This window comes from Suncus etruscus, chromosome 6, assembly GCF_024139225.1.
Source record: "Suncus etruscus isolate mSunEtr1 chromosome 6, mSunEtr1.pri.cur, whole genome shotgun sequence".
In the NCBI taxonomy this organism is placed as follows: domain Eukaryota; kingdom Metazoa; phylum Chordata; class Mammalia; order Eulipotyphla; family Soricidae; genus Suncus; species Suncus etruscus.
The window spans coordinates 8698889-8718635 of record NC_064853.1 but is presented as its reverse complement, the minus strand read 5'-3'; the positions used below and the strand labels follow the sequence as shown (position 1 = coordinate 8718635).

General features: G+C 34.9%; 1 protein-coding gene across 1 annotated transcript in view; it reads left to right on the top strand.

The window, feature by feature from the left end:
• The window catches only part of LRRC7 (leucine rich repeat containing 7), a 363919-nt gene that overhangs the window by 160548 nt on the left and 183624 nt on the right, over positions 1-19747 (top strand). Inside the window, exon 6 of the mRNA XM_049775680.1 lies at positions 4075-4138. Within this exon, the coding sequence (XP_049631637.1) occupies positions 4075-4138 (64 nt within the window). The remainder of the gene's footprint in view (positions 1-4074; positions 4139-19747) is intronic.

Here is a 19747-nt window from a genome sequence, read left to right as displayed (position 1 = left end):
GGACAATAGTGGAAGAGCCTCTGATCTTTTAGCTCAAGGTGATTCTTACTAGAATATTTGATTTCCTCGGGAAATGAGATGAAGATGGTGGTAAATGAGATGAAGATGATGGTGCTGCTACTGGGATCACTTTAACATTCACCACACTTAGTTCTTCACTGTGGGTCCCACCGCTGTATTCCCCTGATTGCTTGTTGGACACGTGATCTGGAAACAAAATTAAAAAACTTCGACAAATCTTCAACAATCGCACTCAGAGATGAATTTAAATTCTTCCCTTATCTAACCCAAAAACACCTCCTTTTTTTCTAGAAGCATCCACTCAACAGCCTAGATCTAACAAAAGGTGGGGCAAATGTTTTTACTCTGCTGGCCAAGGGTTCACAACTGTCATTTTACTGTTGGTGGTGTTGCCTAGGCCCATTGTAACAACTCAAAATGTAACCCAAGATCTAAGGAGAGAAGAGGGGTATGAAAATGTAGAATAAACTAATAATTAGGTCCAGTGATAATCTCTTGGTAAATCAGAAAAGAGAACAAAAAAACAAATGGTATGTGGAGTATACAAGGAGTAATAATTTCTTAAGAAATATCACCTATTTATTCCTAAAATATTTGCTTCTGGTCAAGAGCACTCAGTAGATCTCTGTCAAATACAATTTTCCCCTAATTTTTGTTTCCCACATTCACCTTAACGTCACTGCAGGGCTTGTAACAAAGTTCACTATACCAAACCTAACACTTCTTTAGTTGTATTTATTTTAATTTCAATACTTCCATGCTGTTACTCTGTCAAAAATTTTCCTTTAATTTCTTCCTGTCTCTTTCCTCTACCATCATCATTTATATCTTCATTAATTATGTCTTCTCAGAGTTCTTAAGTTACTCAGATTAACATTATCTAATTTCTGACCTCAATTTAATCTTAAATGAATTTCAATATAACCTGGGTTGCTTCCTCTTCCTATTTCCCACTTCATTTCAATCTTCAAAAATATGCTTTTTAAGATATAAACTATATAGCTTTTCTCTCAAAATTATAAAGGCTTCCATTTTCCTCAAGTCTCAAATAACTTGACATGACATGAATGACCTTAATGTGACAATGACATGATGACTTGAAATGAATAACCATTGCCTACACACTATTTAATTGTTTTTCTTGTCACTATTTTATACTTTTATTGACTAATCTTAATATACAGTGGTTCCTTGATTGGGCCATGATCTTTTGATCTACCCCTTTACACTGTCTCTGAAATTACAATGTTCTTTGATTTTGTAGAAGGTGTTCTCTAATTCAATTATTACACAGTAAAATCTCAGTAAATCCAAGTATTTTTTTCCTCTGAACAATCGTAACTGAAGAAATAGTTCTCTGTGTTCTTTAGACATACGCACATATACTTTTATCACATGTTCTCTACCAGGTAGAAATTGTCATAGTCATTTGTTTCAAGAATGCAAATGACTTGAAATAACAATTCCTTTTATCTTAATATCACTACAATTTAGATATAACAAGAAATTTATATATTTACAGAATTGAACCAATAACCTTGGCAAATGTGTGAATCCAGAGATGTTGCATGAAAGACAATAACAAGGCATTACATTTTAGAGTACAGATCTTCCCAAAATCCTTGCTAATCTCAAGGGGATCAATTCTTTTGTCCTTTGTTCTGCCAATCAATCTTTTGTCATTTCCTCCTCCTTGAAGAGATTTCTTCACTTAATTTTCTAGACTTCACACTCTTTCAGATTTTTTTTTTGACCCTATTCACTTTTCTCAGATTTCTTTGTTGGTTTAACAAAAAGAAAAATCTCTTAGACCTACTCTCATCTATATGTATTCTCAGAGTATTCTCAGAGTATCATGCCTTATGTCATTTTGAGCTGATAATGCTCTATTTTCTCTCTTTCTTGGGTTTCTGTGAAATCCAGAGTCATATATACAACTACCTGCTCTCTGGTCAGCTTCACAAGAGAATATTTTATTTTCACATTTCTAAATTCCATCCTCTAGTCCCCCAAAACATCTTCTTCCCTGTCTTCTTCAGTCAACTAGAGTTTCATCCTTCTAGTTGAATTCTAACTTTTTTCTTATTTCCCATAGTCATTCATTTCATCAATAAAATAACGATGACTTTAAGTCAGAGAGATTGTCTAGTGAGTAGGGCACTTGACTTGCATGTGGCCAATATGATTGCATCAGATATCTGACACCATATATGTTCCCCTGAACCTACCCAGGAGTATTCCCTAAGCATGCTGGATGGGACCAAAACAAAAACAAAAACAAAAAAACACTTGGCTCTAATCTTTACTAGATCCAGAATCCAACCATTTCTCCCACTGCTTCTACACAGCTCTATTCCACTTATTTGGCTTATTATACTAACCTTTTGGGGCTTTTTTGCTTGTTTTCTTTTACCATTTTGTGAAGGCAGGGAGTGGGGGGTGGAGAAGGAAGAATATTGGTACTCAGAGGCTATTCCTGGTTCTGTACTCAAATGGTCATTCCTAGGAGTGCTCAGAAGTATACACACTGCAGGGGACTGAATCAGGGTTGGCTGCATGCAAGGAAAGTTCCTTAAACCCTTTACCATTTCTCCAGCTCTATACTAGCCTCTTTGGATTCCAATGCTGACTGCCACCTTTGTTTTTCTTGGTCTATTTGCAGACTGCAATCAGAGTTCTTTCCAATGGCTTTTGTCATATGTTTGATCATAATATTCAAAAACACTTTAAGTTGTAAAAATCAAAACTAGAATTTTTGCATTTTGTTATAAAACTTGACCTCCCATTATCCTTTCCTTTTATTATTCCCTCTGTTTATTCTGCTTCTTTTACACAGAATTCCTAGATATCTTTAGACAAGTAGCACATCCCTATTTTATCTACTTATTCACTTATTCTTTAACTTACTTTAAGCCTTGACTCAAGTTATGTCCCCTTAGTAAATCCTCATTCATCTTCCTATTAAAAAGTGTGCTCTCCCTGTAAAATTCTTCCTTTCTATTTCTTTTTGCTCAAGTTTTCTCAATAGTACTCATGAAGTACTATGTTTCTTAAAAACAATTTCATTTTTACCTAATTTATTTTATTCACTGTAATTTTTCTATCCCTCCCACACCCATACCCACATGTAAAGGAATATAAAATCCTTCAAGGTAGTGATTTTATTTTATATTTAGCACTGTACCCAAGGCCACTGAAGATTGCCTGGCACATCTTTCAAAAATAATTGCTGAGTTAAGGAAGTAATTTTAGGGAAAAATATATTTTTGCACTACTAAATGCAAATGATGTCTTGATCACAATCAGGTTTTTGTTTGATTCTTGTAAAAGCTTTATAAAATAAATATGCCAGCCCCATTTTAAAGATAAAGAAGTAAAACTTTAGGATTTAAGTGAATGATTCTGTCAGAATTTCTGTAGAATAAATGAAGGACAGCTCTTGGGTAGAGAGATTTTAGATAATAACTAAAAACTCAAGAAAAGTCTAGCTATTCTTATGCTGCATATTATACTTGAGAGTACCTGGAGAAACACTGTTTATAAGGTAATGAGATACTCCCTAACTCTGGCACCAATTTTTCCCCAAATTTTTACCATTATTATAAGATATAGTCACATTCAAGCCAATATGATTAGAAGGCAATAAGAGAAAAGTTCTTTTAAGGAAAATAAAAAATGATAAGAGAAATAATAAAATCATGGCTATATGACTAGATTTTAAAATCATTTAAATATTTGATAAGAATTGAGTTCTTTTGGTTCCCTGCCTGTGATCATTCTTTAAAATATATAGTTGTGGTCCTGCTCTACTTAAAAGATTAACAAATACCCCTGGTTATTGTTATTCAATTGGTCTTGTACTCTAGCCATAGACTAGCATTGGGAATATGGTAAGTTCCTCAATTTTTCAGGTGAATGTGTGCATATACTGTACTATATATCCTTGTTTCTATGCAACTATTCAACCAGGTCAATCTGACAGGGCTGTGGGATCTTTTAAAGCAAAAAAGTCACGTACTGCCTCACAATAGTATTTTTCTTTATCTGTTATAGGTCAATGCACAAACTGGCCCAGTTGGAAAGACTTGACCTAGGCAATAATGAATTCAGTGAGCTGGTAAGCATATGCATTTTCTGAATTTGATCACTATACACCAGATTATTTCTTTTGCTGTTTTTGTCAGCCTGCATTAAGTTATCAAATACCCATTTTGTACTTGGCTACGTGTAAAAAGAAAACAAAGCTCTGGAATTCAAGTAGACTGGCTAGATGATAAGAATAACAAAATAAATAGATAGTATTCAGTTTCACTAAACAATGGGCAGTTTGGGGCAGGTTTCACATTCAGTGTACAAGATATGTTATTTCATCCTAATTGGACAAGTTGCCATGTTAACCTTTTATACATGAACTCAAAGTAAATACAACATACAAAGCTTTATTTGTAGGTGAACAAAGATTCAATCAAGATTCGTGAACTTTGCATTTCATACCAAAAGACTGTCTCAGGAAATGCAGAGTACGAAATAAATGATCAATAGTCTTTTATTTCCCCGTTGAATAAAAAAAATCTTTCTCCTGAACCTCTGCAATTTTATTACCTGCAAGACTGGCCCAATTATGGAAGCCTCTTTCAGACTTTGTGTAAAATCTTGCCTGAAGACCAAACTTTCAAATGCAAGTGAGAGCAAAATCTTTCGTAACCTGAGTTCAGCTTTCAGAGGTCTTCTTCCTGAGTGTCACCAATTTCCAAATTTCAGTTCCTCTAAAATATGTTTTAACTACTTTTAATATAAACCTTGAAGAAAATAATCAGCCTTTCTCTCCCAGCTATGTCACAATCTGTGTGACCTATGCAAATTAATTCACTTGTTTAAGCCTCTTTTATTTTTTTTATCCTTTTCTATAAAAAAGAGATTTTTAACAGGTTCTTACCTTCCAAGACTTGTGTGAGCATTATGTGAGATAATGTAGGGACCAGATTTTTATTTTTTTAATTCTCAGTTAATGCCACATTTGAATGTACAAAATGAACTTGTTCTACTTTGACCATCACTAATCCGGTCACCCTCTCAACTTTGATCAGTTATGTATTGAGGATTTAAAAAATGGATTTTATTCTTTTGCGATTAAAAGTTTAATCCTATTCGAGACATTACCCAGTCCCTCTTTGTAGTGAACTTCCTTGCACAAAAGTTCTGTGGCTTTTATCCTCTTACATTACCTTGGTTTTCTCCTTTAAAATGGGATGAGTGAGTGCATAGGAAGCAGCTTAACTTTCTAACTGGAAAGAACAGGAGTTTCCCAGCCACAGTTCATGCTGGCATTTGCACCAATGTCTCTGCCATTCTACACCCTGTGTCCTCTGCACTGTATGACCTTGGAGTTTTCTCTTGGACTCCAACAACCCTCCCTGGAACACTAGTTATCTTCCTCATGCAGTGCTCATTGAGGGCACATGCAAGCATGAGTCTTGTTGCTCTCCCGCCTCCAGCTACAAGTTCTGTGATGTGTCCTAATCTTCTCAGAGAGCTCCACAGAGTTGAATTGCAGAGGCACAAATGAATGAATCTGCTTTCTCAGCCCTGCTGCCAAACTTGTTTTGGCTTTGCAACTTGGTTCTAGATCACCCAACATGCATGAGGTTCTAACACAGTGTCTAATATACTGCTGGCTGTTTGGGCAGAACTGGATAATTGCATATTTGGTCAGAAAGGTTGTGAGAGGGACAAAAAGAACAAATACTGAAAGGTTTCAAATCTATTGTAATGAAACTCAGCTCTGCCCTGAATTATATAGTCTTTCAAAGGATGGATGATAGATGACTGTGAGGTTTGATTCTCAATTCCTATCTCTGAGGAGCTGGGTGCCTTCCTTTATGCCTTATTCACTAGTTTCTCTTCCTCTAGAGTAAAATAAAGAGATCAGCCCCACCTTCTTTCTAGGCTTTATTAGATCATCTCAAGCAAGAGAATTAATGATAAATTTTAGCATATGTTTTGATCAATCTCAATTCTTCCTTCATGTATGTCATTTTGTGAGTCCTTCAAATGGATACTTTCTAAGTCAATATCTTACTATAACTATTTGGTTCAATAAAAGAAAATGTATATTTTCTTTGTGTTCATATAGTTTACTAAATCTAAATTGAAATTATATGCATATTTAATTTATGCTCAGAGATATCAAATCATTGTCTGAGAATTTTTTCCCTAAACTGCCAACATTCTATGCTCATCACAAAATAAGTCTCTCTTATTAAACCTTTTAATTTTTGCATTTGTTTGAGGGCCCTTTATTCACTTATGGGCTAAGAAAGGAATACAATTATGGAACTTCACATTTCTCTTGTTATTCATTTTAATCAAATCTCTGGCTGTTAGCCAAAAGTGTGGGACTAACTGTTGAATTTCTAATAACAAATTTTAGTGGAAAAAAAGTAAGAGAATTTGATTAACAGCCTTTAGAAATCTGGAGGAAAGGGTTTCAATTATACTCTGTAGGTGGATTTTAACTCGGGTTAGGGAATTCATTTGGTATGACATGGTAAAGAGTTTATGGAGAAAAGATGACAAAAAGAAAAAAATAGAGAGAAAGAAAACTTAGAATAGCCCTAAGAAAGAAAATAGGTTTGTATGCTTTAGGAGCAGCTAGGATATTCCAATTAGATGACTTGGAATTATTGAGTTAGGGCAGCTGCCTTTGTCAAAAGAAAATGGCTTTAAAGAAAAAGAACTATTCAATCATTCAGTTTTACAGTATGGTTAGAAGCACTGAAACTCTTTTTAAAGGAGAAAAGCATGAGGTCAGGGGGCTCATGGACTGAGAGCCCAGACTGTCCTCTAAGTGGTTCAGGGACAATGAACATGGAGGAAGGGCAACTGTTAACAGACAAAAATACCTGTCTAAAGTTAATCAAGCCTAAATGAGTCATTTCATCTCAAAAGAAGTGTATTTGGAAGAGGATGCTAAGGGAAAGTCTCTGTGGGATAGGGGGAAGGTAAGAGTGAATGACCTCACTCTTCAGGCATTTCCTGGGGGGTGCCAGAGTTCCAATAAGTTAGAAATTAAGAGCCCTTGGGGCTGGAGTGGCATTTGCATGTGGCCAACTTGGGTTCCATAACATCCCATATGGTCCGCCAAAATCTACAGGGGTAACATTTTTTTTATTTCTATAGAAAAGGTGGGACCCCCAATTTAAAATATAAGAGATTTTAAAAATCCAATTAAAAAATGAAAACATGACTAAAACCCAACTACAATCATATTTGTAATCAAGGTGTTTAAATAAAGATATTTTAAATTTTTAAATTTTTTGATTGTCATGGATCCTGGAAACTTTTTTGTTTTCCATATTGATACTTGAGGAAAATATCCACCCAGCCAATGAGATAACAGCTCTTGCTGGCTCTGATCTCATGTAGCATAGAAAACTAATAATGTGTTATAAAATAATATTTCCTTGGTAAATAGAAACTTAAAAACAAAAATGCCATCTCCTCCTGAGTTTCATTTTCTTGCGAGATTGCCAATCTTCCCATATGTTCGTGATATTTTGTGTTCTCTCTCTGGGAAATGACTGTTTGTATGTTTCTGCCCATTTTTTTATGAACTGTCATTTTAAAGAGATCTTTTCAATAATCTAGTAACATACTTCCTGGTTATAAGCCCTATATATTTCTCTCTTTAGGTCTCTGGAATCTTTCATACTTTTTCAAGGAATCTCCTGATTAACATAAATTCTTAAATGTAGATCATAAATGCATGTTTCATGTCTAGTATCATGTTTATTAAGTCCTTTTTCACTTTAAAGAAAACAATATCTGTCATATCAAAAGGTGAATTGCTGAGGGAAAAATCATGTTTCCAAAGTGCTTGTAAAACAACATTTTGTTTTATATAAATATAAAACCAATTCATATTTCTATCAATGATACACAAGAGTTCCTTTATCTTGTTTTGTTTGGAAGTTTGATGATAATGATTTTGACAGGTATGAGACAATTTCTCATTGTATTTTTTAACTTGTTTTTTTCCTTAGTAGTAATGATATTAATTTTTTTCAGAGAGCCTTTGAAAAATCATTTTTAAAACAAAGTCTATATTTAAACTCGTGGTTACAAAAATGTTCATAGTTGAGTTTCAGTATACTAACTTTCACCAGTGCAACTTTCCCACCTCAAATGTTCCCCATTTCTCCTACCCCCATTTCTCTCTCCCTGTCTCTTTCCCACCCACATTCCCCATTTCACTCTCCCTGTTTTTCTCCCATACATTTCTCTCTCCCTGTCTCTCTGGGACAGGCACTCTACCTACCTCTCTCTCCCCCTCCATTTCTCTCACTATCATTGTCATGGTACTTTTCAGTTTGATATTAGTGGTTTGATATTAATCTTTTCATATGCTCATTGGCCAATTATATGTCATCCCTGGAAAATATCTATGTCAATACACTGCTTTTCTTTTTCAATTATTTAATAGAGTTAAGTGAATATTTTAAGTAGTTTAAGAAAGGTGAAAGTTTGAGCTGCAAGACAAAAAAAAACGTCAGTAGTTGTGCAAAATTTGTTTCAGCAATAATAATAATATGAATGTGGGATATTTTCACATCAATATTTATAACTTTATTATTTATGATAGTATTTAAATTTGTAATTTAAATGGACTAGAATTAAATTAAACTTCAACGAAGAGCAAAATAGCCAACGATTTTACTCCTCCATTTCCCAAAATGTGTTGATTCTCAGAACCATGCTGTATTTTTACATCCAGTCATTTCTTTTGCATATAATAATTCCAAAATAGGTTTATCATGCTGACTTAAAAATGCTGTCGATTTTTCTTCAAGTAAAGCCTAGAAAAAAAGAACATGATGATAAAATACAATTGACCTTATAATAACTACCTCACTAATTGAATACCTCATTTTTCAAGAAAAATATTTAAAGCATCTTAATCATTGACTTTCTTATCTCCTGCATTATAAAACTGAAAGTGTAGATTCTGTGTATGTATATACATGTGTAGATGCAACATTATATGTATGAGATGTAATTATATTATGTATGTAGACATATATACTACATATTATAATAAACCATACAAGTCCTGAAATTATTATATATCAAAATAAACTTGAGAAATGAAATATAGCACCTCAATTTCTTTGTCAGACAAATTTTCATCAGAGAGTAGAAACTCTTTAATTGTTCAATAAAGTTTAGGATTTAAAAAAAATGGTTTATAGGGCCAAAGCAATAGTACAGTATGCACTTCGGTCACTTGTCTTGCAAGCAACTGACCTGGGTCTGTTTCCCCAAACCCACCAGGAATGAGTCCTGAGCAAAGAGAAAGGTGTAATCCTTAAGCATTACTGATATCACTGGGATTACAGAATAACTGATACCCAAAAAGTGAATGGTTCATTGTAGAAAAGAAATGAAAGGCCAAAGGGAAAATCATGAAGGATCAACAGATAACTCCAGGAAGCAACTTACACTTTCAGGATAGAGAATAACTAGAAGAAAGTGTATAATAAGGAAAGCTTAAAGCCAGGGCTCCACCCTACCAAGAGGAAGTCTGTGTCTCTAGAAGGGTTATAAGCTGGATCTAGTTGTAGGGACAAATCACCTACTGAAAGCAACTGATGTTGCAGAAGTTCAGCATCACTTTGGCAAAGTGCATTGTGGGAATATCCAAGAGCAAGTAATATCCCTATTCCTCCTCTAGCCTCTAACCCTTCTTCATGTCTCCTGTTGGTGTTGTCAAAAAAAAAAGGAAAATAAAGAGGTTTCACTGCAATTACAAAACAGGATTTAAAAAAAAAAGCAAGCTTCCTTGAGAGGCATTAGTTTAATAGCCAAATAGTACTAGGTACCCAAAACAATAGAAAAGTATTTCATTTTGCAACTGAACTTTGCAATCATTTTATTCAGAAGACTTTGCCTGAACCTAAATAGAGAATTGGGCTCCCAACTTGCATCTATATATGTTTTTCATGAATGAATCAAGAATGATTTGATTGTAAAAGTGAACCTTTCAGTCACTGCTCATCATTGAAATCATCCCTATATAAGCTTGAAGTGTCCAAGCAACAACAAAGAAAGGGTAAATAATGTATAAGTTTCTCCATTTTTAAGTACAAAATTTAGAGCTCTTCTCCAAAGAGATGCAAAAACTACTTCTACTAGCTCTGGAATGTGAAAAAAATCCATGATGAATCATTCAATTAAAACATATTTTCTCACTGAAAAGAAATGTGGAGACTTTGCTTCATAAAAGGATTAAATTGGGGTAAATGCACTGTCTATGGAGAGCTTTACTAAGCAATTTTCAGTGTCACCCATACAAATAAACTCATTTTCTTGCTTTCAAACTTCCCCATTCCTTGCACTAAGTCTTTGCCTGCTTTCAAAGGAAGCATTTCTCCCCTTGCTGCTATTTCTCATCACAGTGATATCATGACTGGGCACTATGAATGGGACTCATTAGACAGTGGCTTTTCCACAGCAGATTTTCTAAGAATGACATTTCTATCGATGTGTCTAGGGTCATAATGACACTGTCAATATTTTCTACCAGAGAGATTTTTTTTAAAGTGAAAATTTTCCAATTCTTCATGAATAAATCAGCATGAACTGCATTCAGAGAGGTGGTTTATGTAGCTAGAGAGACAGAACAGTGAATAGGGCTCTGGCCTTACACAGCCTACCCGGGTTCAATTGTTGGCACTATATATTGTCCCCCAACCTTCCCCAAGAGCTATCCCTGAGTGCTGTTCAAGGTGTAATCCCCAAAAAGAGAGGACTGGTTTATAAGCAAGCCTTTTCAAAACAATAAGAATATAATAGAATTATAAGGTCAGAGAATATACTTTTGTTGTAAATAGAGAATGCCTAATAATGTATCTAAAAACTTATTGAAGCCTGATTTTTTTTGTTCATGTGCATATCTCCACAGTAAAGCACATACCTTTCATGCCTGAAACCTGGGTTCAATTCCCTATGCCACATACACATAACACTAAAATAATAAACTTAAATCTCTCTCATTTCTATGTGTACAATGGCAATCCCTCGAGCTGGCTTAATAAAAAGAAGTTATTGAGTTTCAGGTGTCATCAAAAGCAAAACTAAAAGACAATCAAGATGCTGAGAATATTATGTGACTACAACAGATATTAGAGGAAGCGTAATATTGACACTAGGGGAATTAGAATAACCTCAGTAGAATGGGTAAAGCAGATGACAACATGTAATTTGAAGAAAACTAAAATACTCTACAACATCTTAAGGATTCAGGAGTGTTATTCTAATAAAATACCCACCCAGAGGGTCTAAGCATATAGAATCATGGAAAAGTCCCATTGAATTAGATGACCTTAGCTTAGGTTACAGAATGTTATGCTCATTAATTACATGACATTTCTAAAATTTGGTTGCTCTGTGGAGAATAGATGAGAAAGGGCAAGATGGCATCCCTGAGGCCCTTGAGGAAGTCAGGCAAGGCATGCCCTTTATTTGAGGGGCAACACTGGAAGTGTAGGTACTTGATTTCTGGGGCAGTGTTCAAGAGACCTCCAGTACCGCATCTGATGATGATCTTTCAGGAGACCCTGTGGTTCTGTGAATCAATGGTATGCAAGGCGTATGCCTTAACCTCTATACTATCTCTCCATCTCTCCATACAAAATTTGATAAGTGCAAACAATACAGTGTTGCTAACTATAAGCACAGTACTATACAGCAGATTTCTAAAATTTTTCATCTTGGCATATAATTAAACTCATACCCATGTAATAGCAATTTCCCTATTCTTTTGTAATTTCTTGTTCTCCTTCCTTACTTCCTTTATATTTTCCTATATATTCCTTTATATTCTTTTATATTTTCCTTTTTCCTTCTTTCTTTCCTTCTTTTCCTCCTTCTTTCCTTCCTGTTTTATTTCCTGATTTAGGTCACACTCAGCATTATTCAGTGGCTACCCACTGAATGGGTACTCAAATGGGTACTCAGAGATTACTCCTGGTAGAGTTTCCAGAAATAAAACCAGTGCAACACCCTCTCTATGTACTTTTAGCTTCCTTTTGTGTCCCAAGTTCTCAAGTAACTTCTATACAGTTTTCCAGAATGGTTTCACCATATTCCATTCTACAATACAAATTCTACTTTTTATATCCTCCCTAAAATTTATCTTTAATATATAATAGATTTTCACATTAAATAATCTCAGTATGGTTTGTATTTGCATTTCCTAGATGATTATTAATGTTTAATATTTTTTTACTCTTCCTGGATCCCCAAGCAGGATAATGTAGAGTAGCAATGGAGAGAGAACAAACAGAAGATGCACAAGCAGCTATCAGGGGGATGTTCAAGAACTATGGGTGGAAACTAAAGGTCCTTCTTTGTTTGTTGTGTACCCTTGGATAGTGAGTCATTGTGTTAAGTTCCAAAGTCTTCAGGATCTATTTCAAGTGCTCCCCTTCCATCTATCTATTCTAGCCATTGTCATAGATGTATTTTGGTGATGGTATTTTGTTTGTGTTTTTAGGCACCATGATTTATGATACTGTTAATATTAGAGTTTTAGCCATTGACAATTCCAACTTTACATTCACACCCAGTGTCAGCCTCCCTTCACCAAAGTCACTACTACCACACCACCACCCATCCTACATGGCAGACATGTATATTATTGTTGCTTTATATCATAGTTTTATAATAGTACTAATATTTATTGTTTTACATATAAAGTTACCTGACTCTACCACCAAAATACTATCACTAAAGTTTCCAAGACCTTCTACCAATGTTCCTATGTCCCTTTCAGTGCTCCACAATGCTCCCACTCCAACTACTACCAATTCTCAAATTTGTAATCCAAAGCCAATGGTTTGCCATCATTTTACACCTTCTCTTTCTTGGTAGATAATCCATTTTCACTCTGTTTCATTTTGCTTCACCTTATGTGCTCCAATTGTCAGAGGATTGATTACTAAAGAATTAAGCAAATTATCAAATTTCACTGCTGTTCCCTGGAATACTACATCCTCCTACCTCTTCCTCCTCAGCCTGACCCTTCTTCTATAAGGCAAAGCAGTACTGAATAGTGAAAGAATTCAAAGTACTAACACTTGACTTCTATAAGTATATTATATGTTTCTACAGACAATGGACTTTTTTTGTAACCACATTGCCCACAACAGAAATATATCTTTGTTTAAATTGTTGAGCCATGTGGGCTGAAGAGACAGTACAGTGGAAAATGTACTTGCCTTGCATGCTCCTGACCCATGTTTGATGCTAGGCATCCCAGATGGTACCCTAAACAACATCAGAAGAGATTATTAGTAATCAATATACAGAATAAGCCCTGAGCTTACTCCAGTAAGGGTGTTACACTCATGAGGGTATAACACACACACACACACAACTGTTAGACTTTATATTTCTCTTTAATTACAAAGCATTTAAAATACAGAAAAAAATGAAATATAGAAAACTTCCTCCTAAAATCTGCTGGCCTTGTTCTTTGAATCCATGTTGTCTCTTGACAGATATCTCATTTGCTTGTCTTTCTATTTCTTTCCTTGCTTGTTTCTAACCTGTAGAAGCCTGCCTTCTCTAACATGTAATTCTCTCTATTTCTCTCCTCAGATCTTTATAAATAAGTCCGAGTAAAAAATTATCTTGCTTCATACACATACACACACACACATACACACACACAAATCTGCCAGTCCTACTCCCTTAAAACAAGCATAGTTTTTAATATCTGTCATTACACTTCCTTCTTCTTAGATACAACATACTTCAGTGTTCCTTTCATTTGGGACTATATTATTTAAAATGTTCTTTATATTCTTTTCTAAGAATTATAAATAATTTTCTACTTTGGGCATTCCACTCACCTACTTAATCTATAACCTATTGATAGACATCAATATTGTCTCCAGTACTTTGTCATTTTAATGGTACAATGGCCAATATTCTTATATACACAAGCAAATGTTTGAAAAGAATGTCTTCTACCAGAGGTAAAATTTCTGGATCATTGGGTATGCACATTTTTATTTTAATTTAATAGATACCACAAAAACTTCTCTCTCAAAGGCACTTCCAATTTGCAAAAGCTTTTGGAACTCATTAGAGAAACCAAGCAATTCTGACTTCCCAGAGGAACTCTTTTTGTTTGTTTTAGGTCACAGGCAATTGGCACTGAAATTTTTTCATATAACTTAATCTATTTTGTATGTTCTACAAAATTCTGTTAAGTTCTGGCTTTGTTTTACCCTTCCTTATGTACTAGTGCCAGCGTTTTTCCCTTTTCATTTTTCTCTTCTGCCACTTTAATTGAACTTGGGGGAGATTGGGAGGTAAATCTATTTTGACAACTGTATTTCATCTATTCATGAAATACACACACACACACACACACACGCGCGCGCGTGCAGGTGGTGTTGTGTTGTGAATATCTTGAAAGTTTAGGATTGGTGGTCTTCTTAAGTATCTATTTTCTTGAGGAATGGATCCTCAAGATCTTCCAGCATCACTAATGTCAGCTGTCAAATTGCACAGAGACCCATCTGATCTCTGCAGGGTGCAGGCTGGTTCCTACCACCTGAGTTTTCTGTACATTAATTCTCAGGCTGAGGAAGGTTATTCTCTCTTGAGCAAAGAAAAAAATTGATCCTAGTTTCCCTTTGGATTTCAAATGTCTTGACTTTCATTGCAAAAGAATATATGCAGAGAAGACAGTGAAGTACTTTATTAAGGTTAAAAAAAAGAAGAAAAAGAGAAAGAGAGAGAGAGAGTCCTATAAAGTAAGGAATACATCCCAAGAAAAGAGGCAGGCAATTTCATAAAAAAGTGTCATCAACTTACCCTCATTTAAGCTTTGGATAACCCCAGAATGGAGTACCCATACTGATATAAGAAGCTAATTCTATGGGAATTTTTTCCATGCTGCCTCTATTTGGTTTAGAGTTGTTGCAAGAGATTTATCAAGAAGAAATACATTTTTGGTTGGGTAGTTGGCAATCTCTGAACTAACATATATGTGAGTTGACAGTTTGGGTATCCTGTTCTGGAATATATCCTATTTCCCCAAACCTTTCTCAATATCATGGCTTATTGTCCCATTAAATACTTCTTGGCTTTATAGCTCCCTGAAACTTACTGCAAAGAAATACCTCCTACCCTCAAGTGCCAACCTCACCCCCAAATAAATAAAACATATATTCTGCCTTTCAGAGATACAAACGTAATAGGAATAATGCAAATGTTAACACCACAAAAACATATAAATTGATAAATAGATTACAAAATAGAGCTGAAGCGTGAATTTGGGCATTCGATAAAAATTCAAAATAAGGAATGACTTGAAAGGTAAGTAAAAGGAGAGGACATCTCAGAAATGAAATATAACAGTAAGTTCAAAGAGCTTGAAGTGGTTACATATGCTGGAGTCCAGATTCTTGATGAATCAAAAGAGACAAGGCTAAAACAATAACTGAACCATGAACACTAGAGTCATTGAATGCCATACTAATAATCTGGTAGTAAAAATTTAGTATTCATACTACCAACCTGGTATTCATAACTGAAACATATCAAGCAGAAGAAAACTATATTCAAGTTCAATTTTTAAAATGTTTTTCTGATTTGAAGAATGAATGCATTAATCAATCATCCAATATTTGTAATTGACAAATTCATATGTAACAAACATTGTGATAGACGCTAGAACTTTAATAGAAAAGAAATAAAAATAGCAATCAATGAAAATATAATTAAGAAAATCTATAGATCCAAAACTTTGAAATCAAACACCAAAGGGCACAAAGAGAAAGGCCTCAAAAAAATAAAGAAAGCAAAAGGAATAAAAAGGGGATCAAATCAGGTGAATTGCTTTTTGTTGTAATTTGATACACTGGGTAATGTTACTAAATGTATAAGGAACATACCAGGAGAATGAGGAGGAAGTTAGGGAAGGAAAAGGCAAAAACAGAATTTAAATAGTCTTTAACATGTGGAAAATGTTTAAGAGACCGAACGCATTCTGAATCTGAAAGTTAGGAAATGTGTCATGCTGTATTTGAGCATCACTGACATTTCAACCCAAGAATGGATATAAAAAAAAATAGAAGAAAGTATATAAAATCATAAGGGAAAGGAAATATATAAAATTAAACAGTAGAAATATAAAGTTAATAACCTTCAAGATATTATACATTGTAATTAATGGATATGATTTTGTCATCGGTGTGGGAAGAAGTGGGCCAACCTAAACAATCCTATTAGAGTTTAAGTTTCAGAAATAGGAGAATTTGTCCCTTCTGTTGCTGGTGTCTCTGAGAACCTAGAATATTTTCAAATGCATGCAAGATTTTGATAAATTCCTTATATAAATGCATCTTCTGAATGTATTAGCATATGTATTTTATAGGGGTGGGTTTGGGATTAATGAATTTTTCCTGATAAAACTTTATATAGTCCTCTTTTATTAAAAACAATCCACTTGGAAATATATAAAAATTCTTTAAGAAGTATGCATCTGTGGTAAGTTTTCTAATGGATAGAGTCACATGATTTATTTTTAGACCCCTCCATCAACTTCACTGAATGACTTGTCCATGTAACCCTTTGCTCAGATGCTATGATATGATTCTCTGCCTGTCATGGTATCTTTTAAAAGCATCTTCTTAAAATAGTTCATGGAAAATGTTGGACTCTTGCTATATACCAGGCACTATACTACATTCTGAGGGATTTGAAGAGAATTCTTCCTGTTTTTGTTTTTGTTTTTGTTTTTGGGTCACACCCAGCATTGTTCAGGGCTTCCTCCTGGATCTGTGCTCAGAAATCACTCCTGGCAGATTCGGGGGACCATATGGGATTCTAACCAACGTCCTTCTGTATGCAAGGCAAATGACCTACTTCCATGCTATCTCTTCAGTCCCAGAGAATTCTGCCTTCTTAAAGATTTCCTGCCATCAAAAAATATACAAGCTTGTTGGAGTGACAAGACACGAACCAGTTACATGTATTAATGTGCCAATGAATTGTTCAAGGAATAGATGGTACTCCAGGCCCAATATCCAAGGTTTCCTAAGATCTGGTCTCTTTATCTTTTCTGAGTTATTGCCCCAAATCTTCAATTACAAAGAAAAGAAAAATGACCCTTCATATGTCCTTCTCGAAACCATGTTGAACTATTTGCTATATAGCCTGCTTTCCTGTTTCTATGACCTTGTTAATATCAATTCTTCCTCCAGGGGTCTCAAACTTTCTGCCCTCGGGCCACAAATGGCCCTTCGTACAACATTTTGTGGCCCTGTCCTAGAGGAATCTTTTTTGTTTTGTTTTGTTTTGTTTTAGTAGTTGTTTGGGTCACACCCCCCAATGTTCAAGGCTTACTACTGACTTTTCACTCAAGGATCACCCCAACTTTGCCTCCTGTGGCCCACAAGTAAATTGAGTTTGAGACCCCTGTTGGCTATCCTTACTTTTCCTCATACTTTTCTATATATTTGTATATCTAACCTTTCTCAAAGTCCAACTTAAATGTAATATCTTCTCTAAACTGTTACCTGTTATGACCAGGTAGGATTAATCTTCCCCCTACAATACATACTTCTAAAGAGATTACTGCTATGGTATTCTTCCTCATGTTATGGTTTTCTTAATCCATGTAATTATGTGATCCCAGTATATAAGTTTCTCCCCTCCTACTCTACAGTAAATATTGTCTACAACTGGAACCCAGCACTTCCAGTACAAGTGACTCTTTCCATCTTCACCTCTGCCCCCCCAAAATCATCTCACAAGATCATTTTTCAAAATGTAATGATTACATATATGTTATCTCTGATTAACCCACCTTTCCCAACTAGAATGGGAGTTCCCTGAAGGCAGAAAATCAGACTAGGGCATGCATCTTAGTGACTCCTAAAGTGCATCTTGAAAAGGCATCTTTGGAGTGGTGGCAACACTTTGTTCAAAATACAGACTTCCAAGTCAAATTGTCAACATTCTAGTTCCATTACTTTCAAGGGTAGCCGAGGATCCCATCTTTTACCCACGTTTTATATATGAAAGCATTTTCATAAGATTATTATCTCTGCCTGTTGTTCCACCTTTACCTTCCAGGTGGAGGCATTTTTGAGAGCCTAATAAATAGTCTGTGAGCGAGGTGCTCGGGGTCTTTTGGTAAAGTTTACGAGTGGCTCCAGGTGTTTTTTGGAACTGGTAGTAGGCTGACAAAGGACTCTGCCCCCAGCTTTCTTACCCCTTTACCCTTCTATCTGTGAGGGTTATTTGCTGTGGATAAATATTACCAAGATCTCTCCCCCACAAGGGGATAGAAGAATGGGAATCAATTTCTCATTCTGAGAGCTCTTTGAGGATATACCGATAACTAATCAAGGTATAAATGGGACCCAACACCCAAGTACACATAAGATTATTCACCGTCATAAACTTAAAAATGGACACCGTATAGTATTGTTGAATGAATGTTAACATTCATTCTCTCCTAAACTATCAGCATCACAAGAGAAAGAAAAATGTCAACCTAATCTGTTGCCCCTCACATATGTGGCCCAGCCATTGTGATAAGCAGCTTCTCAAACACTATAAAATGTATGTTATTATATATGATATATATCATATTTCATGTGTTATCATATATAACAGGAGGATGGCTGTAAGTAATTAAGAAAAGCTTTCCCTAAGGCACTCATTGTGCTAGACCTTGAAGAATGGGCTAGATTTGGAAAGGTGAAGAGGACAGAGAAAATCCTTGCCAGGAGACTGCCAAAATCATAGAAATGGATGCAGATCAGGAAACAAAACCATGTTGAGACTTATGATAAAATTAGCTCCACACGAGCAGAGGTTCTTATGGCAGAGGAATGAGAGATGGGCCTGCCTCCCACTGAATAAAGTAAACCTTTGTTAGCAGAATGCTCTTTTCATTTTAATTTAATCAAAGGAAAAATAAGTGATTTTGATGTGATTAATGACCAACAAGGGAGCGATCGTGCTGCCTTGGCGAGCATCCACCTTCATGGCACGCGTGGAAGTACAAGATTTAGTACAGAATTAACCTGCCCGAGCATCTGTTCATAACTCCACAGAAAAAGAGAAAAATAGACCAAAGCATATGTTATAACTTAAAGTCTGGGTAACTTTTTTTGTTTCATATCTTTTTGGAAATTCAACCTTTTAAACTAAATGTAGTGACTTGATGGTGTGAATATGAATATTAAGTAGCTATAGTAATGATAAGGCCAAGCTTTATTAAACATAATTTAAAGCTAAAAAGATAAACTCATAACAAATACATTTCTTGTTATTTCTTTGGTTTTAGATGATAGCCAATATCAACCCATATTTATAGTTATAGTTATATAAACTGTGTATGTATAAATAACTGTTTATATAAGTCCAGTTGGAAATGACTTTATTTCTCTAGTCTTGCAAGTGGTCTCTTGTTTACAAAGTGTTAGGCACAAAATGTTAACAAGAAAATACTATATACATAAAATGAATTGAAAAACATTTACATTCAAGAGATGATATGTGATAACTAATTTCACTGTTTTTATGTATTCGTTCATTTACATAATTTGTGAATGAGTGAATGAGTATCTCATGATGTTTAAATTCTCTGTTGTACCCACACACTAAAAACTGCTTGATCAATATTAAGAAAACATAA